Source organism: Vulpes lagopus, chromosome 5, assembly GCF_018345385.1.
Source record: "Vulpes lagopus strain Blue_001 chromosome 5, ASM1834538v1, whole genome shotgun sequence".
Taxonomy (NCBI): Eukaryota; Metazoa; Chordata; class Mammalia; order Carnivora; family Canidae; genus Vulpes; species Vulpes lagopus.
Window position 1 is genome coordinate 44939111 of NC_054828.1, and position 26457 is coordinate 44965567.

Genomic DNA, 26457 nt, shown 5'->3' on the forward strand with positions numbered 1-26457 from the left:
CTGATTTTCTAAATTCTTCTAAACTAGTTTTCACATTTATGAAAATGCAGATTCCTGTACATCACGTTAGCACTACTGAATCCCACACTCTGGGAGTAGAGCCAGAGAATCTGCAAGTTGAACAAGCACTCCTGGTGATGCTTTTATAAGCAATCTGGAATGAAAACATAAATTTTTCCATTCTAATTTGGGCTCATTTTTCTAAAATCAGGAGGATGGAAAGCTCTTTATTACAGATTTGTAGAATCATCTTCTTCAGATAGAGATACTGAGACCCCAGGAGAATAGATAATTTATCACATTTCACAGTAGTTACCGTGCATGTCTTCAGTAAGCTTACAGTCTAATTTGGTATTCACAGTTGAACCATTAATAATGGTTATTTAAATAATGTAAATTATTTACATAAAATAATGTGTGTGTTAATAAGACTTTCTTATATAGTCTTGTAATAAGACTTTCTTACAAGGTGTGTGAATAGGACTCTAGGGCTGTATGTATTTTAATCTCAGCATGTCATTTGGGGCTGTTGAGCCTTATTTACCCACCTGTATAATAAGGATGTACTTCTGGATAGTTCCTGACAGTCTGACATTCTAGGATTAGTGTAGTAAAAGAAGCTTCATGGAGGAGAAGAGCTCGAATTGCATCTTGGGTATTTAGTATAAGGATTAGTTTAGACTTGGCAAGTAATTATGAGAAGAGATTACCTTTTGGGAAAATAACAGAAAACAGGATTTGGAAAAAACTTTTTTCATGCATTTATTTTGTTAATGAGATTTAAGTATTGGAAAAATCCTAGTTGGACATAAGAAAACTAGTTGGTACTTTTTCTTTTTAAGATTTTAGTAGAGAGTAATGCGCACGGGGTTGGGGGGTTGGAGGGTGCTGAGCTTCCATGCGCAAGCACTGTAGCAGCAGGAAGGGCAGAGAAGAGAGAGAATATAAAAGCAGACTCCAAGCCTGACAGGGGCTGGATTTCATTACCCTGAGATCATGACCTGAGCCAAAACCGAGAGTTGGACACTTAACTGACTGAGCCACCCAAGTACCCCTAATTGGAACTTAAATAAGATTATGACAAGATGAAAATGTTTGTTCAGTAAGCAGGATGGGTATGTGTGTTTGTGAGATTATGGGGAGATAGCAAATGTATGCATTTTAGAGAAAACAGACCTCTCTGTTCAGGAAGAAATTGACCATTTAACATATTAACATTGTTACAGTGTACAGACAGGCAAATAATATAAACATGCTAAAGGAAGGAATGAAAATTGAAGCAACTCATGTTAAAAAAAAACAACTTCATCACTACCTTCCAGCAGAGATTCTTCAAAAGAAGAAAAAGGTAAGTTCCTCTCAGACACATGATCCTGGGACCAGATTTGCATTAGGTCAAGCTCCCAAACCTATTGAGCAAAAAGGAAAGAAAGGTACAATTCAGTCTAGAACTAAAATCTCCCTTTCATTAATCACAAAAGATACTTCATTTTATGTGCTTTAGAATTGAAATCAGTAATTATTTTCATTTGCCTTTTGAAATCCTAACTGCTTTCCCCTCTTTCAGCAAAGTCTTTCTGATGTTAGTCGAAGTTCAAATGGACCTCAATCCAAAAGATCATCTCTAGATAGCAATTGTTTGGATAGCTCCAGGGACACTGATAACGGAACACCTTTTAATTCCCCAGTGTCGACAAACAAACCTTCCAAGCCTGATCTTCCTCCTTCAGGAGAAACAGAAAGGTCTGTATTTCAGAATTTTCCTTTCAGTCTTCAGTTTGGGGATGATGTAAACTTTTTTATGCCTCAGCTAAATATCTTAATTGTTACGATATCTTATTTTACCAGTAGCTAGTCATTTTCTGGCTAGAAATACTTGACAATTTGTTGTGATCCTGTGGGATGTGGGATGGGGTTATGAAGATGTAGGCCTGAATCAGTACACAGAAGTGCACAGGTTTTCTCTTTTCTCACTTTTTACTCAGTCCCCTGCCTTTCTTCCCATTTTCTCTTCCTCCAAAATGTTAAAGTAGGAGTGCTTGAAAGAAATAATCCTGAATGTTAAGACTGTTTTAAATAAGTAACACAAATTACTCAATGATAACTCAATACTTTCAATAGGAATAATGCTGAGCCTGCTGCTGTCGTTGTGGAAAAGCCACTGAGTGTCCCACCAGCACAAGGACTATCTATCCCAGTCATCGGTGCAAGTAGGTATCTGTACTTTTGTTAAGAATGATTTTACTGTGTCTACATTCAATTACTAGAATTTTCCTTTCTTTTTCAGAAGTTGATTCTGCAGTAAAAGCTGTATCACCCCCAGCTGTGTGCACCATTCCTACTGTAGTAGGACGAAATGTCATTCCGAGAATTCCAACACCCCACAACCCTACCCAGGGACAACCACATCTTAATGGAATGGCAACTAAGAATGTTACACACAAGAGATCCCATTCCCCATCCATAGATGGGTCTTCTAAGAGGTTGAAAGACATAGAAAAGGTAAAGGTACAACCTTAGTGGTAATTCAGTAGTTTTTTTTTGTTGTTTGTTTGTTTTTTTTTTTTTTTTAAGTTAAACTAGCGCTAAAGAAACTCAGAAGTCTCCATAGCTTAGTGCTTCCTTTAGGATTTGACTGTTTAAAAAGAATGTTTGCCCAAACTGTGAAGACATACTGGTTGCTCATCCTAAATTCAAATTCGTAATAGATCTGAAAACCTGAATGATTGGTCGAAGTTTCTCCTTGACTTTACATAGAAGTCATTATTAGTAACTAATCCCATTTATTGTGTTATAGTGTTGTTGTCCCTGCCTCCAGTAGGTGGTGGTAAAACTACTGTTACCATCTGAATTGATTTAACCAAAAAGATCACTCCAATTGTAGAAGTTAAGGGTGTTAGCTGAATTTAGTCTACTTTAAATTCTTTTCCCTCACCAACATGTTTGCAGTAGTTTTGATGATAGCCTTATCACTAGTTTCTCAGTTTATATAAATTGTATGGTTTTTGTAGGTAATCACAGCAGTTCATCTTAATGTTTATGTTCTAGTTTATTCGACTTGAATCAACATTTAAGGACTCACGTGCTCCTGAAGACAGGAAAAGAAAAGCAGTGGTAAATATATTAATGGTGTGCCTCAACATATTTCTCTCAAAGAGCCATGTATCAGGAAAAGTACTGTATTCGAAAGTGGACCAGACTAGATAGGTCTGGGAAGTTTGGGTTGTGTTTTATTTTGTGTAGAAATAAGCATATATAGGAAAGAAAGTTTTCATTTGTATACAATTCTGTTTTTAGGATGCCATTGGAGAATGTATGCCTATTCCAACTATTGATACATCACGCAAAAAGGTAACAAAGTCTTAATTCATAGGTAATCTACAGGTACAGAAAGCTTTTAAGAGTCTTGCATTGGGTGAAACAAAAGGATAATGAGATTTTTTTCTGTCCTCAAAGACCAACAGTGTTTATTTGGGGATTGGGGTAGAAATAGCAAACAGTGTCTGGTCATAGATGTATGTACCTCAGAAGGGAGGAAAAGAGGAAGTAATTTAAGACTTCACTGTTTATCCAGTTTAGGTTCAACCTTTGTTTATTTTTAAAGAAGCTTAGTGCTCATACTATAATTTCTTAGCAAGACTTAGTATATTTTTGTTGTACACCACTGCTGTTAAGCTCAGTATGTATTAATATTTTGGAAGAATCAAATGTATCAATATACATAGTATAAATACCTTTAAAACATGAGCTAAAGATCCCCCTAAATCTCAATTTAAGAATTTATTTTTCAAAGAATTACTACTAAACTAATAATACGGTATTAAGCATGGTAAGTTAATAAACAGGTGCTCAAAAATCAGCCTGTGTGTACCAGAGACAGCCCTTCTCTGAGAGTTTACAGTTTAGTTTAAGCTAAATACAGCTTATTTTTAAAAATAAGCAAAATGGCTTATTTTCACCCCGTTACCCTGCCAAATTCCTTACAATGTATTGGCCATTTTTCTAGTAGTTGTAGAATTTGTAAAATGTCTTTTAACATAAAGAATGGGTTACAAAAAATACGGGTGTATAATTATATATGATAATGGAAGAAAAAGTTTGATATGGATATTAAGTATGAAAGTGTGAAATGACATGCCTGAGTGTGGCTCTAAAATATTTCAAGTATAAAGGGCAAGGATGTAAACCAAACAGATGTGGCAAAATTTTTTTAATGTCCGAATCTTGGTTGTGGCATTGAAGCCTTCGTTGTTCTTTTATGTATGTCTGAAATCTTTCATGTTTTTTGAATGGCTGTGGGTAGGATATAGATTTAGCTAAGGTAACAAGGGAGGGGAATTAACTCTTGCATACTGTTGCCGTCACACCGTTATCTGTTCCAGAGGTGTCTTTCTCAATTTTGCCTCTCAAAATTGCCTTCATTATATAATTCCTTTAGTATCCTCAGAAACCCTCATCTAGATGCCCCTGAATTTCACCATCACTAACTAGATAACCGGTCTTCCTCTATAACACACTCATTTTTCACCTAGCACCCCAAGAGTTTTCCTGCTTAGTGACTCCACTCTTCCTACTTCTCTTTACCATTGACTTTTTGCATTTCTCAATCTAGAAGTGGCGAGTAATTTAGCAGTCTTTTTTCTTATACATACTCCTCCCACTTGCACCCTTTTCCTGTACCTCTGCCTTTCACCTCCGACTGAATAAAAAAATTCCCCAAAACAAAGAACTGACAGTGAACATTGGAAGAAAATATCCAACACATATGTGAGTGTTTAAGAACTTAAGGGACTTGGAGGAAAAAGTTTTGTGATTTACTAGTTGGGACTTGATAATATATACTTGCTTTTCCTTGTTTCTCTTCCTTTCTAATAGAGACTACCCAGTAAAGAGCTACCAGATTCATCATCTCCGGTTCCAGCAAATAACATCCGAGTCATCAAAAATTCCATTCGACTGACCCTTAATCGGTAAAAGCAGTGCCTCCTTACTTAAGTGAATATGCAATCATTTAGTGGCATAGATGCAGCCATTCTTTTTATAATAGAAGTGGCTGACATACATAAAATAAGGTGAAAGTTTCAGTCATCGGACTAACGACCTTGAAGTGGTTTTTGAACTCTCACACTTTGACCTGCAGATGCCGTAGCATTCTCTCATTGATTGCTACATACACTTCTGTGAGGATCACCTGCTATCAAATTGTCATCTACAATATTATGGCTTTGCGTTGGAGGTTTTACTGCCTTAACTTTCGATGCTTGTTTCTCTGTTGTGGGAACCAGTTCTTGGCTCTTTGGACACGGATAAAACAAGTCCTGAACTTTTTTTTTTTTTTTTTAAGTCTTATGTTATAATCATTGTATAGAACTGAAAAAGTTGAAAAAACAAAAAAAAAAATTGTCTTGTAATTTTCCAAACGTTAACACATTTACTTTAGCATTGAAGCCACTTTGTGAAACCTGAGAAAAATGAATGTGAGGTATCTTTTCTGCTTTCCTCATTTGTGTAGATGTACTTATTGTCTATTCTGTTGATTTAAATTATTTTTTTCCCAGAATGGCACATGGAATATTTAAATTTTTATTTTTTTGTGCCTTTCTGTCCAAATGTTGCATAGTTACCAGGGAGGATTAGTCCAGTGATTACATAAGAGTTGGGCACCATTAATTCTCTATATTTTGCCTCCCATGGAGGCCTTCGAAATGCATCTTTATTAAGAATCAAAATATAACCAAAATACTGAAAGTCAGTATATGAATGGTGAAATTGTTACATATCCTAGCTCATGCCATTCTTGTTAGTTGACTGGTATTTTTTACTAAGGAGCAACTCATTCCAGCACCAACAGTAAAATACCTTGAAGTATGGCAAACTTGTATTTTTGAGGTATAAAATTAACTTGGCATGGTAATTCTTGACCATTACTTACCCCACAACTTCAAACCGCTTCTTCATGGACTAGGCATGCAGAAATAAGCAGTGGATTTTACCGAAATCTAAAGGCATTTTGAATGATATTGTTACCAACCATTAATTGGCTCAGGACCTTTGTAATTTTTATTTATCTATATGAGTTGTCTTTTTTTACACTGCTTTTTTCAATGCATTTCTTAATATTTTTTAAGTTTCATGAACGCATGCTCAGTTTATTAAAATCCATAACCATGTAATTCTTCTTGTAATATGTTGATTCAGTGTTTTGTAAATGAAGTCGTATGTATTTTCAGAGTATTTTTGTATGTACTGTAAGATACCATCTTTTCAAAGAGAAAACTTTAAAACCTTTACTGTCTCTCTTTAGTCTAATTTTTTAAATATGGATTATGCTTGAATTATTCTTAAAATGAAAATGTATAGATTGCACAACCAGGAATGCTAGTATTTATTACCTTGTTCAGCTTTCACTTGGCAATTTAGTAGGTTCTGGTAGGAAAAACACATACATTTGAATAATGCAGGGAAAATACTTGGTTGTATATTTTATAGGACTTGTGGGACCCATTTAACCCATGGAGTAATAATAGTCCGTATTCTCTCTTGCAAGCCCCTTACCACTGAGTTGAAATGCTTGGAATTCTGATTGTCAGCAGTATCCTTTACCCACACCTGTTCCTTGATCTCTAGGTTGCTGAAATGGAAATGCTAGCATTTAACTCTTACGAAGGAAAACTGAGAAGTTGAGCAAGGAAAAAAGTAATGGTTTTTCCGTTATTCACTTTTTACATAGCAAAAGATAAGAATGAAATCCTATAAATCCAAGTTGTAGCTCATGTGGAAAGCTCTCCTTTTAGCTGACCCTTTCCTTTATCCAAGGATTCTAAGATTTGTTCTATAAATACTCTTTGAGCAAAAGTAGATGATTATGAAAGAACTGTCACCTGACTTCAGACTTTGAAAAATTAAGATTTGAGTAAATCACATATATGTTTGCATTTCTGTGTTTAATATCTACCTATGTTCCCCTTCTGTTATCAGTCTTCACGATCTCTTTAAGAATTTTCATGTTTACCCACCTATTTAAACAGATTCTTGGAAGTGACTAGTGGAGTTTTTAATAAGAAAGCCACAGGCCTAACCCCATACACCAGGATAGTCATTTCTCTTGTTTTAAAGATTCATTCAGCATGGGGCTGAGACATAGCCAAATGGTTCAATGTTAGACACCCCAAGGATGGCATTCTTTAACCTGTTTGGTAGCTGGGGAGTTGATGAGATGCTTTTGAGATGATGGGTTTGATCAGAAGTGAAGTGTTTTGTATCCTAAACGGTAGGTAAAACGTTCAGAACGTTTTGTGACCACAGTAGGAGAGCTCCATTGTACTAATGCCAAGTAAGTAAAAGGGGAAAGTATGGCCTTATATGTCATGTTCAGAGGCACTAAGTAAATGTGACTTTGAGTTTGAAACTATACCTAGAAATGTATTTTATAAAGTCAAATTATCTCCATTATGTAGACAGATGTTTATTTTCACAAGGGTATTAGATTGTAATCTCAGTGTTCAGGACTGGCTCTGAAGAATAGTATATATCAAAGGAAAATACTTGTCAGCTGGCTTAAATCTTAGGGACTTAACTCATTTGAGAGGGTACATAGCTTAGACTTGTAAAATTGGGGCAGCAGAATAAATTTTACAAGACTATTACTGGTGCTTACAATGACTATCTTAAGACCGTAACCTAGTAACATTATTAAAATGCTTACTTGACTACAGTAGCAATAAAGTAAAGATGGACAGTGTCCACATGGGCTAACCTTATTCTCCGTTCCTCAGTTTTGAGGTAGGAATTCCTAAATTGGGGATCATGGGCCTTTGGGAATCCTTTGCAAATACATATATATGAAATTTTTGTTTATATGCATTTTTCGGGGGGTGGGGAATTCATAAATTTCGTCAGCTTTTCAAAGTGGTTCATGACCCTTTGAAAGAAAAGGGTGATGGGGCATTGTTAGGAACCACACAGCTTTGCAAGATTAAGTAATCCCAGACTCTCCAGAGGTTTTCCTGTGGTATATTTCTGAAAACGTATTATGGCTCTTAACTAGTATAGTGGGCTTCGGGAACACCAAATTTCTCTGAGTTTCTTTATATATTGCAGATGAACCTTAATCAGTATTTTAAAAAATAATTACTATTGAATTTATAAACATCCTCATGTTTACTTAGATTCATTAACAGGGTCAAACTTTTAACAAATTTCGACCTAAGATCAAAGTAGAATAGCTTAGAATGAGAATTAGAAATGGAAAAAAAAAAAATTAGAATCATTAAGGATCCTAATCCTTTGATTTCAGTAGCATTATTCTCTCTCGTTCCTTTCATGTTTGTGGTTTAGAGCAGAACAGACTGAACAGACCAATAAATAGAACTTTAGTTTTAAAAAAACAATGTGTGTGTGTTCAAAATAACTACCTAATAAATCTCCCAAAGCTTAGAATTTAGGTTATGATAATAGTGGTAAGTAGTGCAGGTGATGGAAGAAAACAGGTCTCAATAATGGTAACTATTTCCTTTGGATTTTTTAAAAGAATTGTACAAGATCAGATTCTTACCAAATTCTTTTTTTTTTTTTCTTTCTGGATTTTTCTGATAAACTTTTATATTTGAAGTTAGTTGAACAGAAGTTTATCATCAGACTTGCTACAAATTTTAAGCTACTGCTGCATTTTAGCGAGGACTCCCATAATTCCCTTATAAAGTACTTAGGTCTTTGAGGTACATGGTGCTACATCACTCCACAGTATTCTGTAAAACGAACGCTGCAGCTGCTGTTCCTTTCTAGAGAGCTGTTGGTGTAGTTCATATTAATATTTCCTGCCTTTTATTTGGATTGTCTTATTTCTTAGTTGTACACACAAGCCTCACTTGTCTGGAATAAGTAATCAAATAAACTTGCTTTGCTAAATAGGTGTGGATGATTGACATTATTTGGGAGTAACTCAAGACATCTTAGTTTTCTCAAACTGAGAGCCGTTTGGTCACTTACCACCCAGACTCTAGCAGATAGTGGTATTCAGCATCTGCTTAATATGAAAGCAAGCTTCATACTCCATTTGTCTCACAAACATTAAACGTTAGCAAGCAGTAGCACATGGTAGCATCTGTCTCAAGTACTAGGGGAAAAATCTTTCACTCTGGTCAACAAAATGCAACCAGAATTCTCTAATGGCTGGACAGAGGTACATTTAGCAGTCAGGCCTTGGGAACTGTCTACAGAAGTACAAGCTACACAGTATTTCGTTCTTGTTAATTTAACAGAGACTTGTTTTTAGCCAATCCACATATCTTGAATACTAGTACTGAATAAGATTATTAGCTAGCCATCCGTGGCACCAATGGAAACACATTTGGCATGAAGCTAATTAGCAAAGCCTCCTGGATTTATTGAGCTATGGATAACAGAAGAGCTTCTAGTAGTCACTCGAGACTAATACTGTCTTCTTGCTTGGACTGCTAGCCGACCATCCCTGGAGTGAATTTATAGAGCCTTTACACAGTTACCACTCTATGCTGAAATGTTTTTGTTTTATGGTGAAATGTTTTAAGTTAACAGGTGCTTTACGGATCCCAATGCTTTAAGGTATTGTGGCAAAATGGAAGTTACTGCTTTTAAAGCACATGTTCTAAAAACTATCTTTCAAAGTATATGATCCAGCCAAACTTTTACTTACTAGTCCTCAAAATGGCATACTTCCAAAACTTTGCTTGCCAGTCTGATTGCTGACCTTTGGGGCCCAATGGCTGTATAAAGCCTGATAACCTGGCCAAAATAAATCACCCTACCTTCAGAACATGTTACTTCTACCTTTTAACATTTCAATTATTCTAACTCATGTAATGTTCAGTTGTTTCCCTTGAAGAGGCTGTAGGCTCTTTACCTAAGAATCTTGATGTAGTGGGTGCCCAGAAGATGCTCAAGAAAACACAAGCCCTGGTTGGTTGGTTGGTTGGTTTTTTAATTTGATTAAGATTATTTAGAAGAGAGACCTGATGAAGGATCTAAATCAGAGAGGCAAACAAAACTCTGAAAATCATTAAGACACATTTTACAAACCTTTGCAACTGTCATGCTTAGTAAGAAACACATTTTACATTGCAAATCAGCACCTGGATACATACATACCTGAATGTGTGTGTATATATATAATTTATATATGTATGTACTCACATATATAATTAAATTTCACACACACAAAATGCTTTCCTTACCAAGTGTGATACAGGTTATTTTTAAGTGCTAGTGGTGATTTCGCTAAGGATTCATAGCCTCTCCGGAGTCAACACCTACAGTTTGAAATACACTGCACTAGAAGTTCTCTCTCCAAAAGTTCATTTCAAACTTTATCGTCTTTCTTGATTCAGTCTATCTACTGGGTGCAAGCTGTTCTGGTAAAATAGTACTGAAAGAACAGCATAAAGCATATGGGAGAAGTAGATGAAGTACAGATACTCACTTCTCCCAAGGAAAAATCTTGCCAACAACAACTTTGTATCAATTGATAATAAAGAAAAAAAATGAGAAGCCAAAAATCAGTGCAAGAGTTGGGCCATCTGGCTGGTATTTATTTTAGTATTGGTCAATTGACCTCACCTGGCCTAGGAATGCCCTCAGTCCCTGGAGGGTGGCCTGGGATGAACTGAAGAAGGACAAACATACCTCACTTACCAAATGTCACTTGAGTAAGGTGCATAAGTTACTCGTTTAGAAACTTCTATGTTATGGTGCTGGGAGAGCTGGACAGCTATATGCAAAAAAATGAAACTGAACCACTTTCTCAAACCATACCCAAAAATAAAATGAATTAAATAGGCCTAAATGTGAGACCTGAAACCATAAATCTAGAAGAAAACATAGGCAGTAATCTCTTGGGCATTGGCCTTAGCAACTTGTTTCAGATAGGTCTCCCAGCAAGAGAAACAAAAAGCAAAAGTAAACTAATGGGACTACACCAAACTAAAAAGTTTTGACACAGCAAAGGAAACCATCAAAAAAACAAACAAACAAAAACACAAAAAGGCAACTTATGAAATAGGAGGTATTTGCAAATGAAATATCCGATAAGATGTTAATATCCGAAATATATAAAGAACTTGCACAACACCAAAAATAATAGTTCAATTTAAAAAATGGGCAGAAGACCCAAATAGACATTTTTCCAAAGACATAGCCAACAGACACGTGAAAAGCTGCTCCACATCAGCAATCCGCAGGGAAGTGCACATTGAAACTTTACCATGAGATACCATCTCACGCCCGTCACGCGGCTGAACTAAACAGACACAAGAAATAGTGTTGACAAGGACATGGAGGGAAAGGAACCCTTGTGCGTGGCACCGTTCGTGGGAACGCCAACTGGTGCCGCCTCTGAAGAAAGAATGATTTAATTGTTTGGAGATTCCTCAAACAATTAAAATACAACCACCATATGGTCCAGGAATTCGGCTCCTGGACATTCACTCCAAGAAAATGAAAACACTAGTTCAAAACAACATATGCGCCCCAATGTTCATTACAACATTATTTACACTAAGCAACTCTGGAAGCGACCAAAGTATCCATTGACGGATAAAGAAGATGTGGTCCGTGTACACACACACACACACACACACACACACACACACACGCACACACGCACACTGAAATATTACTGAGCCATAAAAAAAAATGAAATCTTGCCATTCATGACAACACGGATGGAATCTAGAGAGTCTTAGGTTAAACGAAATAAGGCAGAGAGAGACAAATAAGGATTTCACTTATATGTGGAATCTACCCCCCATCCAAAAAAAGGGCAGAAACAGGCTCATAAATACAGAGAACTGGTACTTGCCAGAGGGGAAGTGGTGGGAGTGGGCAAAAGTGGGTGATGGGGAGTGGGAGGTCCAGGCTTCCAGTTATGAAGTGAGTCACAGAGATCAAAAGTATAACATAAGGAATATGGTTAATGGTGTGGTTGTGACGTGTGGTGACAGACGGTAGCTCCACGTGCCACGCAGGGGACCTCACAGATGTGTCGGATGACTATGTTGTATACCTGAAACCAGTGTAACCTTCTGTGTCAAACTATACTTCAGCAAAAATAAATGAATACAGGGCGCCTGTGGCTCAGCGGTTGAGCGTCTGCCTTGGGCTCAGGGGGTGACCCCCGGGTCCCAGGATCGAGGCCCACATCGGGCTCCCTGCGTGGAGCCTGCTTCTCCCTCTGCCTGCCTGCCTGTCTGTCTGTCTGTCTGTCTCTCTCTCTCTCTCTCTCTCTCTGTGTGTGTGTCTCTCATGAATAAATAAATAAAATCTTTAAAGAAAAAGAAAAAGAAATAAGAAATACATACTTCTTTGGCAGAAAAAAAAAATTCTATTTACACAGCTGTCACATAATATCCCAACATGGACCAGGAACTTGAGACTGCAAGAGAATTGGGGTAAAATAGTAAAAGTATTGCTATCTCCTGAGAAATTTTAGACCTTCCTTATGAAAACGTTTAAGCATTCAGGATATGCCTTTTCAAATATCGGGCGCTTAATCTTTGCAGTGATCCTATGAAATCGCACTCTTCATTATTTTACAAACGAGGAAATTGAGGCTTAGAGAGATTATGCGATCAGCTCCGAATTGCATAACTATTAATTGGCAGACTCAGGAAATATGACTCAAAGCCTAGTGTTCAACTGTGTCTCCCACTTATGAAAGAAGTTGGAGGTGTAAATCCAATCTCTGCCTCCTAGCACTCTTCCATGGAGTCTGGAACATTCATTCATTCATTCTTGATTTATTTATTGGAGAGCGAGCGAGCCAGCACGGGAAGGGCAGAGGGAGAGGGAGAGAAGTAGGCTCCCTGCTGAGCTCGGAGCCTGAGCTGGGGCTCGATCCTCCGACCTGAGATCCTGAGCTGAGCCAAAACCAAGAGTCAGATGCTCACCCGATGGAGCCTCCCAGGAGCCCCAAGTCTGGAACTCGGGATGTTCGCCTGGCCAGCAGCAACCCGGCCACCTGTGCCAAGCTGCAGGGACACTGGCCTCCCGGCGACAGCCCTTGGCTAAGGCGAGGAAGCCCAGTTCTGGGCCCACTGGCCACTTGCTTCTGGGTGGGGGACACCCAACCCCTCTCTCCCCTCTCTGCTCTCACCCGTCGGAGACACTTGCCCTTCAAACCTCACAGGGAAGCTGCAAACATCAAAGTATTCAGAGACCAGCAAGGTTCTACCAATGGGACAGACAGACAGACAGGTTGTCCCAGAATAACCTCTGTGCAGCATTCCTTAGGTTGGAGCAGGAGGAAAATGGAATCGGTAGAGCCCGGGGTGGGGGTGGGGGCTCAATCCTGGGATCCCAGGATCATGACCTGGGCTGAAGGCAGACGCTTAACTGACTGAGCCACCCAGGCATCCCTCAAGTAAACTTTTCTAAATGACACGTTAATTTCAGGGAATTGAAAAAAAGCTAAATGAAAATGAAATATTCTAGAGTATGTCACATGGCTTGGTTGCGACCCTTCACGTAGTCATGATGATGTAAGTAGAGAATATTGAACTCGCCCCAAACTGCATCTACAGTGGGTGGAGAGAGTGAAATCCTCATCTTCGGAGGCGGTAAGCAGAAAATATCTAAAACTGAAAAGTCTGGAATCGTGTAGGCACCTGATTTAGAAATAACAGGAGAAAAGTCTTAAGAATTTGAAATTTTTGAATTTTCTGCTCTGGGGAGCAGAAATCAGGAATGGGAGGAGGAGGAGGAGGAGGAGGACGACGACGACGACGACGACAACGACGAGGACTCTTTTTCTTTTGTAAAAGGAGGACTTAGGAGAACTTTTGGACTCTCCCTCCGGGATACAGTAAGAGGACATCGTAGGCCTCGGACAGACGGACCTCAGCTGGGTCCCTCCTGCTTGGGGGACCTAAGACTTAAGTTCTGGAAAGTGACTTAAGTTCTTTGGGTTCCAGGTTGCTAACCTGTCAAGGGGGAGCGTGAGCCCCTGGTTCATAGGCAAGGGGGGGTGGAGGCTGAGGGGCTCTGCGGTCAGGCTGCCTCGGCCCTGAGTGAGGGGAGAGAGAGCTCGTGAAAATTACTTGGCTTCTCTGCACCCGGCCTCTCTTCTGGAAAGTGGGGATCACGATAGAACCCGCCTCCCGGCGCCGCTAAATGGACTGGGAGACGCAGTGCAGAAGCCCCGGCTGTACACAGCCCGGTGGGTGCGGCCCAGGCACTGGGCCTGCACCACAACCCATCCGGCCCCCACCTCCCAGGGCAGGGTCCGGGTACCTGGGCAGCCCAGGGCGTGACCCCGGGTCAGGGATCCAGGCCCCATCAGGGGCCTTGCCCTCTGCCTGTGTCTCTGCCTCTCTCTGTGTCTCTCAGGAATAAATAAAATCTTTTTTAAAAGAAAGAAAAAGAAAAAAGAACGGGTGTTCTACTTGGAGAGCGCGTGTAGGCCTCTTCAACTCTCAAGCTTTCCCGCTTTCCCCAATCCACTTACAGATGAGCACAGGCCAGGCTGAAAGGAGAGCCCGTCAGGGCCCCCCTGCCTGCGGGGCGCACCCCCCCCCCCAGGTCCCACCGACCTGCCTCTGATGTCACATCAGACTGGATCCATCAGACCGGCCACAGGGGGCCCAGAAGCCACCTCATCCCACATGCCCCAGCCCCTCAGGACTCCCACCTCCCTGGGAGCCGGACAGGCCCGGCCAACCCAGATCCCAAGTCACTTCCTGCCAGGGCGTCTCAGCAATTCAAAGAACTTCGAAGTGCCGGTTCTTTCCAAACAGATTGGTTTCTTGAAACTCACGAGAAGTCAGAGACCAGAGAAGAGGGGATTTCTGAGAGCCACCCACTAGGATGGCAACTGGTACTCGGTAGTTTCAAATATTAAGCAAAGAAGAAACAATCGGCGTTGATGAGGCCGTATCTAATCTCCCCGAGCACAGGAAGTGCAGGCGAGCCAGCCCGATTTGTAGGAGGCCTTGAGGTTGCACAAAGCAGCCCTCCTCCGGCAGGGCCCACTCACTGCCTGCAGAGACAGGACGCTCTGCCTGCCTCCAGCTGAGCACACCAGAGGGAAAGCACCAGCAAATTCCCTGTGAGCTCTGAGCCAATCGGCTGCAACAGGGTCACCAGGTGAAGGGGATGGGGAAGGGGGGACGGAGGGGAGAGGCGCTGACATGGGTTTGACCAGGCTAATCTGATGGGGCCAGCGGGAGACAGCAGCCAGGAGGCCCTTGGTGCCTCAGTGTTCACAGAGCCCCTACTAGTCCCTAGACATCAAACTAGGCCGTGGACAAGGATTTTAAGCCCATTCCCCCCACGGCCGGACCCTGCAGACCAGCAGGGAAGCTGGCCGCCCCGGGGAGCACAGGTGGTGCCAGGGAAGGATAACCTCCTGTTGTAGGACACCTGGGACTTGGGCGGGCAGGCGGCCAGCTGGGGGAGGGGCGAGGGCGGAAAGAGATAAACCTCCGGTGCAAAAAAGAGGGTTCTGGATAGTAGGTGTTGCTGGAGGGGGGTGTGAAAGGAGCAGTAGGTGCATCTTCAGGAAAAGGTGTAAGCAGCTGGAAATGTAGGCAGGCTCCCCTGCCTGGGGAGGGAGAGGGCGAGGCCGGGGCCTGGTGGCTAGGGGGGTAGATGGGTGGGGGCGGGATACGGGCCCGGAGCCTAGGACAGAGGCTTTGTCTGGATGTCCAGATCTCACAGTGGGGCGGGGGCTGTCTTTAGAAATAGTTGTTAGGGGGCCGTGGGCCTCACCAGAGGGGTTCTCCTACTACAGAGGCAGGGAGGGGGCGGCTTATCTGATGGGTCAGCAGGGGAAGGTACCGAGCCGGCCTGGCCTCTGGGGGTTCAAGCCCTGGATCTGCTTGGCCCCCGCGCTGAGAGGCTCCCCTGGGGCTGCAGCGGGTTGGTCTTTAGACTGAACCACTTGGAGCAAACCTAAACCCACAGCCTCCAATCAGCTTTATCCGTAACAGGTAACAGTGAATGTTTTGATCTCCATCTCGTCTCCTACAGACTCACTCGGCAGGGAGAAAGTGTTATTTGCGGAAATCACTGCCAGACGCTCAAACAATATTTTTAAAAATATTTTATTTGAGAGACAGAGAAAGAGAGAATGAGCAGGAGGGGGAAGCTGACTCCCCACTGAGCAGGCTCCCCGATGCAGGCCTCCAACCCAAGATGCTGGGATCATGACCTGAGCTAGAGGCAGACACTGAGCTGACTGGGCCCCCCAGGCACCCCCCAAACAATATTAATGTATGTTTTGTTTGCTGCGCTTTCCCATGGCCTGCGTTCCAAGCAGGTGGTCAGGCCTGTAGGACTCCCTTTCCTGACATGTTTTTGCAGGGTGGAGAAGCCATCACTGGTTGTCTGTGCTTGGTGTCCTGGGGAGGGCGCTGAGAGAGAGAAGAGAGAAAAGAGAGAGAGAGAAAGAGGAGAGAGAGAGAGAGAAGACATTGGACCCTGGGGCTGAGAGGAGAGGAAATGTCAGGTCCCTGAGGGCTGGGGTCTGGACGCTGCTGTGTCTCAAGCCTCCAGAGAGGGTGACTGACCAGTGTCACTAGGAAGGCTGGACCCTGGGCCCAGGGGCACTCACTTTGCCAAAGATCCATCTGTCCCAAGCAGCGAGGGTGCTGGACCTGGAGGGACCATGTGGCCAGACCAGGGAATATCTCAGCCACCATCAGCCCCAGCCAAAGAGCAGTGGTTTCGCCTAGAAGGGCCTCACAGGAGGAGCCCGGTGACCCACCCCCTGCAAGGAAGGGTGGGCCTAACAGTTCTGAGACTCATTCCCTGCCAGCTCAGGAGGATGGGGCTCCGTGCAGATGGACACGGAGTGAGACAGCCACAAAGGGGGCCTCCTTCACCTGGCAGGTGGGCCACTAAGATCCACCGCCCAGCCAGTCATCGTGGGGCCATGGCGGTGCTGGGAGCGCTCAGGGTAGGGCTCCAGGAGCCAAGCCCAGACCACCTCAGACTCGGGGGTAAGTGAGGAAAGAGGGGCTGAAGAGGTGCAGCGGGCAGGGGCCCAGCTGCCTGCAAGGAGGGCGACCAGCAGGAAGTATGCAGGTGTGGGCCAAGAGGCTGGAAGGTGGCCCCGCCAGCTGGCCTTAGGGGGACCTCAGCAGAGAGGGCCACAGAGGCGGAAGTAAATGCAGGGGAGAAAGGTCATGTTCTCAAGAGTGGGGAGGATCAGGGGTCTAGGTCATGGGGGATGAAGGAGATTCCTGAACCTGCCCTCTGGTGGAGGGGGAAGAAGCCAACGGAGCAACGGGAGAGACTCCAGAGCCCAATGGAGCGGACGGGGTGCTTGCCCAGGTTGGGAAGTAGCCCAGACCACGCGTAGGACAGTGGAAAGGAGGGGGCAGGTGGCCCTCAGCAGCTTCTGAGACAGTTGCCCAGTGACTGCTTGTGTCACCCCCTCCCCTCCCACAGGGGCTGGACTCGTTGACTCACTCCCAACAAACATAAGCTGCGCAAGCGACAGCTGCCACTTGTGATGTCAGGTTATAAAAAGACTGCGGCCTCCATCCTGGGCCCTCTCGTCTTGCTCTGCCCCAGATCGCTTCTCCGGGGGGGGGGGGGGGGGAGCAGCTGCAGCTGCAGCCCTCTGTAGGGGCCCCGGGGAGGGGGGGGGGCTCAGAGAAAGCATCCTTCCTCCGGGCAAGCGCTGAGGGGACTGCAGCTCCAGCCAATCACCTGATTGCAATTTTAGGAGAAGGCCTGAAGGAGAGGCGCCAACTAAACCACAGCCACAGCCGGTATCCACAAACCATAAGACCACAAATGTTGCCTCGAGCCACAGAGCCTGGAGTCCGGCAATAGATAACTAACAAGAAGCAGAAGGTTGGTATTCGGGGAAGACAGACATCTGGGGGAGCGTGCACTGAAAAGCCTCCTGTTTTCTGTGCTGAGAACAAGCAGACATGAGGAACAGAGGTTTGCTGTGGCCTCAGTGGAAGACGGACAACTCAGCTGGCCAAGGATGCAAGGGGTGGACCACGGCCATTAAAGACCCAACTGAGATGGGCGACAGCAGAGTCGACGCTGCCGCCACATGCAGTTAAGGAAATGTTGTCCAGCTACCTCCGCACCCGGGAATAGGAGGGACAGAGGTGGTCGAAATGACCAGGCCTGGGAGTCGATAAGATCAAGGAGTAGAAAGCCAAAGAGGCGAATTGGTTGAAGATGCTAGCAAGAGATGGGCTGCAGGGGGAGGAACCACACGGACGTGGGGGGCAGGGTGGGGCAAGAGGTGCTTGGAAGGTCATGATTAGCCAGGCAGAAAATGGGGTGCTGGGTGGCTCAGCCTTTGGCTCAGGTCATGATCCTGGGGTCCTGGGATGGAGGCCCACATTGGGCTCCCTGCAGGAAGCCTGCTTCTCCCTCTGCCTGTGTCTCTGCCTCTCTGTGTCTCTCATGAATAAATAAATAAAATCCTTTAAAAAAAAAAAAGTGGCAGTCTCCATGAAGCTGATGAGCTGATAGGGTAAAGAGTTAGAAAAGCAAAAGGCCCCAGGCCTGGGTTCAGAGGGGAGCGGTTCTAGGTGACCAGATGACTCGGGGTGCGCCCATGGGTGCAGGTCTGTATGATGGAGTGCCCTCTGCCAACTGCCCCCGTCCGACTCAAGCCAATCTGGGTGCCCCCTGAATGCCATGCTTTCCCCACAAAGGACTTCTGTGGCTCTGCTCTTGCCCTATCTGCCGGGATTACCCTCCATCCCACCCCCATTTGTCCACCTCCCAACATAGCCCATTCATTTTACCCCGGCATGTTCCTTTTCAACTCTCAAGCTCCAGCTCGTGTTCTGCTTCCTCAGTGAGGGCCTCACAAATCTCTCCAGTCTGAGCCAACCTCTCCCTACCCCCAGCCCAGTGTTGCACCTGTTACAGCCCTATGGGATTGACATAGGTTATCCTTAGGTTGATGCGGTTTTCGGTTTTCTCTGCTGGAAGATACACCCTCGGAGGGCAGATAGTGCGAGCCAGGATCTTTAAGTAGCTGATGTCCTAGCAGAGCGGCTGATTCACAGTCCGCGCTCAGCTCCGAGCTGCGTAAAGTAACTAAACGAAAAGGGTGAAGACACTGAGCAGACAGTAAGTCTGCCTGAGGAACTCCGAGATCAGAAAGGCAGTGGCGGGAGGGGAGCTGGTCTCCTGAGCACTTTATCCGCCGTGCATCTGCCAACACTCCCGACAACCGTGCAGGGCAGACCTTCCATGGTTTGGGAGACGGAGGCTCAAAGGTTCAGACGCTTGTCCGTGACCTAGGTCTTCACTCCTCCCTAGGTTCTCAACAAGTTTCAAGACCAAGTTCTGCAACCATGCTGACGACCCCCACATTTCATCTCCAGCCCCACTCCCAGCTGCCTGTGCAGCATCTCTACTGGACTTTTGAATCTTTACCATAGTCAAAACCAAACTGATTCCTCCCATAATATGTCGCCCCCGTGGTTGTCCTCATCCTGGTAAGTGGTGACTTCCCTCTACCAGTTAAGACTAAAAAGCTGACTCCTCTCTTCCACGTACCCATGCCCAGCCGTCCTATGGCACCTGTCAGCTCTGCCACCAAGGGGTGTCTAAGTTCCGCCACCCACTCCCGCTTCCAGGCCCTGCCCGCAGCCCCCAGCACCACCCACCTGGACCATTGCAAAGTTCCTTCCTCCCTCCCTGCTCAGGTGTGGACCTGCGCCCCTCAGCCCCTTCTCAACACAGCGCCAGGGAGGATGTTCCAAACGTAAATCCAACTGCTTCGCTCTTCTGCTTAGAGCCTCCAAGTAGGGCTCCCATCGGAGTGACGGCGCAGAGGTGCACGAGGGCCAGCGGGCCGGCATGACCTGACCTCCTGGCAGCCCCTGCTCTGATTGTTACAGTAGCTCTTTCAGAATTTAATTCACATGTATCTCGGTTACTTAATATGGACAATTGTGTGGATCGCAGCACATTCACAGGGTTGTGCAGCCATCCGCTCAGTGAATTTTGGAGCACTTTCCTCCTTTCAAAGAGAAGTCCTGCTTCCTGCAGCCATACTCCTGTTCCCCTCTCCCTGGGCTTCAGCACCCTTTCTGTCTCCCTGGATTGGCCTACTGTGATATTTCCTACAGATCTGTCTGGGGTTTCTCTCCTGCTCCTGCCCCCCTCCCCCCAGATACCTCCTCCCTTTTCCTCCCCCACCCCACCCCCACTTGAATACTCCCCGCTTGCTCCTTCCGCAGGGCCTTTGCACAACAGCTTCCCCCGCCCCATCACTGCACAGCCACACCTTCCCCTCTAAAGGTCTCTGCTCAAGTGCTACCTCCTCAGGGAGGTCTTCCATGGCCTCTACACAGAACAGCCCTTCCACCATACCCAAACCCCCACACTCAGTTTTTTTTCCACATCACTCAACATTATAGATAATATATATCATAATTATATATATCATATACTTGAAATGTATATTTTTAAATTATGTCCCCCTGACACCCATGGAACAGAAATTCCAGAGGCAGGGATGTTAGCACTTCTGTATGCCCGGTGCCTTGAGCAGTATGGAAGCGTACTCTATAAATATTGTCAAATGAGCAGCAGATCTAGGGTTTGAACACAAGTCTCCCAGACTTCAAAATCTATATCCTTAGACATTATCCACTGCACATCTTAGAGAACGGGAAGGAACTGAACGGGTGGCACAAGGCAGAAAGGTCTACCGCCCACGTCAGTGTGGTGGATGCTGAGGTACATGGCCCAGCTCTCCCGTCAGGATGCGGCCTGCGTTACCCCTGCTGCGGGGAATGTTGGCAGCTGGCCGCCCACAGCTGCATCTTCAAGGCTTGCCCTGGCATAAAGAGGCCGCCTCACCCAGGGCCACTTCCCTTTTCCACCACAGCCTGTACCAAATGGTCAATGCAGGGCTTAGAGCCTGCCCTGAGCTCTGTTTTTAAAGGGCCGTCCTATATGATCCCGTAATGCCACTCCTGGATATTTATCCAGAGCAAACTAAAACACTAATCTGAAACGATATATACACTCTTGTGTTTATTGCCGCATTATTTATAGTAGCCAAGATATGGGAATAACCCAAGTATCCACTGATAGATGAACAGATAAAGAAGATGTGAGAGAGAGATATATAAATAATATAACTATAAATAATATAAATATATAAATATAATTAAAATATTTGTATTTATTTATATATATATATATATATAAGGCAAAACAGAATATGACTCAGCCATAAAAAAGAACGAGATCTTGCCATTTGTGACAATAAACTTTGTGACAAATGGATGGACCTAGAGGGTATTAGGCTAAGTGTAATAAGTCAAAGACAAATACCGTATGATTTCACTCATCTGTGAAATTTAAGAAACAAGGGGAAAAAAGACAGACAAAAAACAGACTCTTAAATACAGAGGACTGGTGGTTGCCAGGGTAGGTGGGTGGGCGGACGGGTGAAATAAGGGGATTAAATAGTACACTTATCAGGTACCTGGATGGCTCAGTGGGTTAAGCCTCTGACTTGATTTTGGCTCAGGTCATGATCTCAGGATTGTGAGACTGAGCCCCTCATGAAGCTCTGCACTGGGTGTGGAGCCCATCTAAGATTCTCTCTCCCCCCTTCTCTGCCCTTACCCCCTCCCCTCGAAAAAGAGTACACTTATCATGATGAGCACTGAGCAATGTATAGAATTGTTGAACCATGAGAGTGTACAACTGTAATTAATATAATACTATATGTTGAAAACTTTTTAGTTGAACTATTTGAGAGAAGGCATGGGGGGTGGGGCAGAGGGGCAATGGGAGAGGGAGAAGCAGGCTCCCTCCCAGGACCCTGGGATCATGACCTGAGCTGAAGGCAGAGCCACCCAGGTGCCCCTGAAACCGTTTTTTAAGTGTGGCCTATACATAAACGGAATGTTATTCAGACTTAAAAAGGAATGAAATTTTGATACATACTACAACATGGATGAACCTTGAAAACCTTTTGTTAAGTGAAATAAACCAGACGCAAAAGGAAAAAATAATAAAAAAGGAAGGACCATCCTAGCTCAGAGCTCCTTGTGGTATTGGCTGAGGCCTTTGCCATGACCACATCGAAGTTCAACTTTTCCCTGTGTCCATCCTGCTTCCTTCCCTCCCCCCCGCAGGTGTCGATCTTGAGAGCACTCCCCAGTAAGCCCTGTGCGCACCAATCTCACGGAGTCTGCTTCCTGTGATGCTCGGAACAAATCATCCAGTGGCTTTATAGAAAGACTGAAGGATCACTGGGAAATTGGACACAGAACAGATAAGCTGGGCCCCTGAAAATCACGCTCACCCAGCCCAGATGAACCAATCCTACCTATATCTGCACGAACCCGGCTGTCATCATATCCTTTTTACCAAAAGAACATGGAAAGGAAGAAAATGTGGCATGCACAGCCCATGATTCCTTCCACAGGGTGTCCCTCACGTGATAGACAGCCCCATCTTGGTTAAACAGACCTGAGCTTAGACTGTCTATGCTGTGACCTCACCCTGCTGAGCCAAGTGTACAATGACTCATAAGTCATCAGGCTCAATCAAAATTTCCTCTTGGCTACATACCCCGCCCCCACCCCAAGGCCAGTGGTTATCACCACCTCCCCCTTCTGGAGCCAGGCTGCTGAGTGGGAGAGAAGTGGGAAGGAGGAAACAAGTCAATTAAGAAATGACAACCCCAAGGGGGCAGCAATATCCCTGCCTCAAGTCTAGAGAGGAACAGGTGAACACTATTAAAATCCTACTGGCCTGTCAACCTTTTAGTTAAATAAGAAATTAGGGGGATACCTGGCTGGCTCAGTCAGTAGAGCACGCAGCCCTTGATTTCAGGACTATGAGTTCAAGCCCCACATTGGGTGTAGAGATCACATCTTTAAAAAAATTTTTCTAGGGACGCCTTAGTGGTTCAGCGGTTGGGTGTCTGCCTCTGGCTCAGGTCATGATCCTGGAGTCCCAAGATTGAGTCCCACTTCAGGGTCCCCGCAGGGAGCCTGCTTCTCCCTCTGCCTGTGTTTCTGCCTCTCTCTCTGTGTGTCTCCCATGAATAAGTAAAATCTTATCTTTAAAATAAATAAATAAATAAAATCTTTAAAAAATTTTTAAATAAAAATCTAAAAGAAAAAAAAAAAAAGAAATTAGGGGTGCCTGGCTGTCAGTAGAGCATGAAACTCTTGATCTTGGAGTCATGAATTCAAGCCCCACATTGGGCGGAGAGACTGCTTAAAAATAAAATGAATGAATAAATGAGAGAAAGAAAGAGAGAAAGGAAGAAAAGAAATAGAGAAAGGAAGAGCAAGAGATCAGAGGGTGGGACCCTCCCTGGTGTGAGAAGAGCTTGAGGGCAGTTATCAATTGCCCTAAATAACAGTAAAGACCAAGGCTCACGTAGGAGAGATTGAGCACTAAGCTGTGTTCCCGAGCACTTGACATATATTCACTAGTTTCATTTTTTTTTTTTTTTATTTATGATAGTCACAGAGAGAGAGAGAGAGAGAGGCAGAGACACAGGCAGAGGGAGAAGCAGGCTCCATGCACCGGGAGCCCGACGTGGGATTCGATCCCGGGTCCTCCAGGATCGTGCCCTGGGCCAAAGGCAGGCGCCAAACCGCTGCGCCACCCAGGGATCCCAATATTCACTAGTTTCAAACACATCTCTCCACCAGGAGGGAAGTCATGAGCACCCCCATTCTGCACCTGAGGAGACCCAGGCACAAAAAGCTTGAGGAAGGCTACGGAACTGGCCAGGGCCTCCCAGCTCCTGAGTGGGCTTAGCCAGTGTACCACACAGCTGGTGTGTGTCATCAGGGCTGCAGGCAGTGCCTGGGCTTTGCGGGTCACGCTGTCCCGTGGACCTCTCTCACAGTTGACCACATGCCCCTCAGGAGAAAGCGAACCTGGTGACAGAGGACACAGGCTAAGCCCCCCTTCTTCCCAGCTGGCCTCCAGGGCCTACTTGCATCTCCCCTCTGGCTTGATTCATGGTGTCTGCTCTCTCTTTGATGCATTCATTCTTTCCAGATTTTTTACTTTCTTTCCATTTGCTCACAAGGGAAAGCCTGCTGGGGCGGAAACATCACGCATGAGTTAAAGGAGAACATTGAGTGCTGGTGCGCTGAGGAAGCCATGAGTGTGGTGGCTGTATTGTGGTTCCGCGCTTCCTCCAAGCAAGATCTGATCTTACACGACGCCCAGCAGGGCTGATGGAGACATTCATCACTTCCTCCCTCAACAAAAGGTGCTAATAAAATAAACTTTTCCTCTCATGGGCCAGTTGGCCCCTGTATTGATTAGAGCACGAGCTCTATGGACTCTGCTTTATTGACTTGTCCTTTCAGTCTGTATGATTGTGTCCTATACCTACAAGCCCCACCCACCCCTCCCAACACACACACACACACACACACACACACACACACACACAGAGCTGTGTTTTCCCGTGGGCATCCCTGAGTAGCCTTGCTTATTCCTTACCTATCCTCCTTGACCAGAAAGCAAGGTGATCCCGAGGTTCCTGATTTTGAAGCCGGAGACCACCCAGGTTTAGACCAATGTTGCTCAAGCTGTTTTCATTATCACTCCCTAAGGAGCCTTATCAGATGTGTTTTCCCCTAATCACCCTTCTCCCTGTGACATTATTATCTATCAGTATATCTCAGATATTACAATGATTTGTATCCCTAAGTCTTTCTCGTATACCACTCTCTGCACCCCTCCTCCCCCAAGAAACAATTTTCACTGCTTTGGGGCAACACCTCCTATTGAGAACACATGAGCTAGAATCAGCAACTGAGTTCCCCACTGTGGCACTCTCTTCCTTTGGGAGGGGACAGCTGACATCCTGCCCAACACCGCATCTCTTGTTCATGGTTGTATATAAACTCCCATCTACCTACCTCTCAAAGTCAAACCGTAAGCCCACAGTGATTTCTCTCCCAGGCAAAACCAAGAGAAAGGGGTGCCTGTGTTCACCAAAAGACCAGTACAAGAATATTCGTGGCGGCTTTATCCGTATTAGCCAAAAATTAGAAACAATCTAAGTGATCTTTGATAAAATAATGATACATTCACACAATGGGATACTAGCAGCAATAAAGAGGAACTACTGCTACACCTAATATGGATTAATTGCAAAAACATAACGTGAGTGAAAGGAAAACAGACACAAGAGAGCATATACTGTTTGATTCCGTGTCTATGAGGTTCAAGAAAGGCAAAACTAGCCCACAGTAATAGTCAGAATAGCAGGTACCACCAGGAAGACTCCAAGGGCAATTTCCTATCTTGATTGCTACACAGGTGTAAACAAGTTGAAATGGGAGTACCTAACATAAAAATTCTAGCTATACACTTAAGATATGTGTGCTTAACTCTATGTAAATTATATCTTAAAATTTTAGGGGATCCCGGGGTGGCTCAGCAATTTGGCGCCTGCCTTCAGCCCAGGGTGTGATCCTGGAGGCCTTGGGATTGAGTCCCACATCGGGCTTCCTGCATGGAGCCTGCTTCTCCTCTGTCTGGGTCTCTGCCCCTCTCTCTCTCTCTCTCTCTCTCTCTCTCTCTCTGTGTCTCTCATGAATAAATAAACAAAATCTTAAAAAGAAGAAATTTAAACAGGTCATTGAAAGCTCCTCGAGAAAAATTCAACTAGGGGTGCCTGATTAAGATGTAGATTCCAGGGTCCCTTCCAGAAACCTAGCCTCTGGGGTGGGGAGTGGGGGGAGGGCTGAGAAACAGATTTTATCTAACCTCCCAGGTAATTCTGATGCAGATTGTCCTGGAAAAATGCTCTGGAAAAATACACTGGTCAAGGGTTTCCACAGTAGATACTTACTGGCTCCATTAGCTCCTTGGTATATGCTCCCATTCTGCAAACCTAAAGAACTTGGAGTGAATATAACAAATGTAGCAAAATGTCCCCCTGAAAAGCTGTGAGGAGTACAACAGAGATAGACTCCAGTGTCCCATAAGCTTAAATTGAATCTATGTACAGACAAACTGACCCCTAGGAGTGAAGGCAGTGATGTTGAAAGCAAGGAAAAAAGGCAAAAATAGGGACACTTAGACTACAGAGGTTGGGGTTTTATTGTTATTTTAGAAGGGGAGTGAGGGAGGGTGGGTACAGAGGGAGAAGGAGAGAGAGAATCCCAAGCAGGGACTCAATCTCATGATCCTGAGATGATGACCTGAGCAGAAATCAAGAGTCAGATGCTTAACGGGCTAAGCCCCCCTGGAGCCTTGAGACTAAACATTTTTAAATTGCTGCAATTGAGTACACTGGTTCCAGCCCACCCTCCATCTCTATGTAGTGGAAGGCAGAGATATTAGCACCTCCTATTGAGAGCTGTGTGACTTCGGGTAAATTACTTAATAATCCATCTTTGGTTCCTGCTCTGTAAAATGAGAATAATAGAATTTACTTCATGAGGTTGTTGTAAGGATTAAAAGAGAGAAAAAAAATTTAAGGAT

The 26457-nt window shown here is 44.5% G+C and overlaps 1 protein-coding gene across 2 annotated transcripts in view; it reads left to right on the top strand.

Moving 5' to 3' along the window:
* The window catches only part of PAPOLG (poly(A) polymerase gamma), a 32091-nt gene extending 23193 nt beyond the window's left edge, over positions 1-8898 (top strand). The window contains exons 16-22 of one of the 2 annotated variants that reach the window (XM_041756734.1): positions 1227-1348; positions 1568-1743; positions 2122-2210; positions 2288-2502; positions 3049-3114; positions 3298-3351; positions 4876-8898. In XM_041756734.1, coding sequence (XP_041612668.1) covers positions 1227-1348; positions 1568-1743; positions 2122-2210; positions 2288-2502; positions 3049-3114; positions 3298-3351; positions 4876-4974 — 821 coding nt within the window. In that variant the 3' untranslated portion in view covers positions 4975-8898. The remainder of the gene's footprint in view (positions 1-1226; positions 1349-1567; positions 1744-2121; positions 2211-2287; positions 2503-3048; positions 3115-3297; positions 3352-4875) is intronic. The other variant, XM_041756735.1, reaches the window with a different exon arrangement.
* Positions 8899-26457: the final 17559 nt, after the last annotated feature.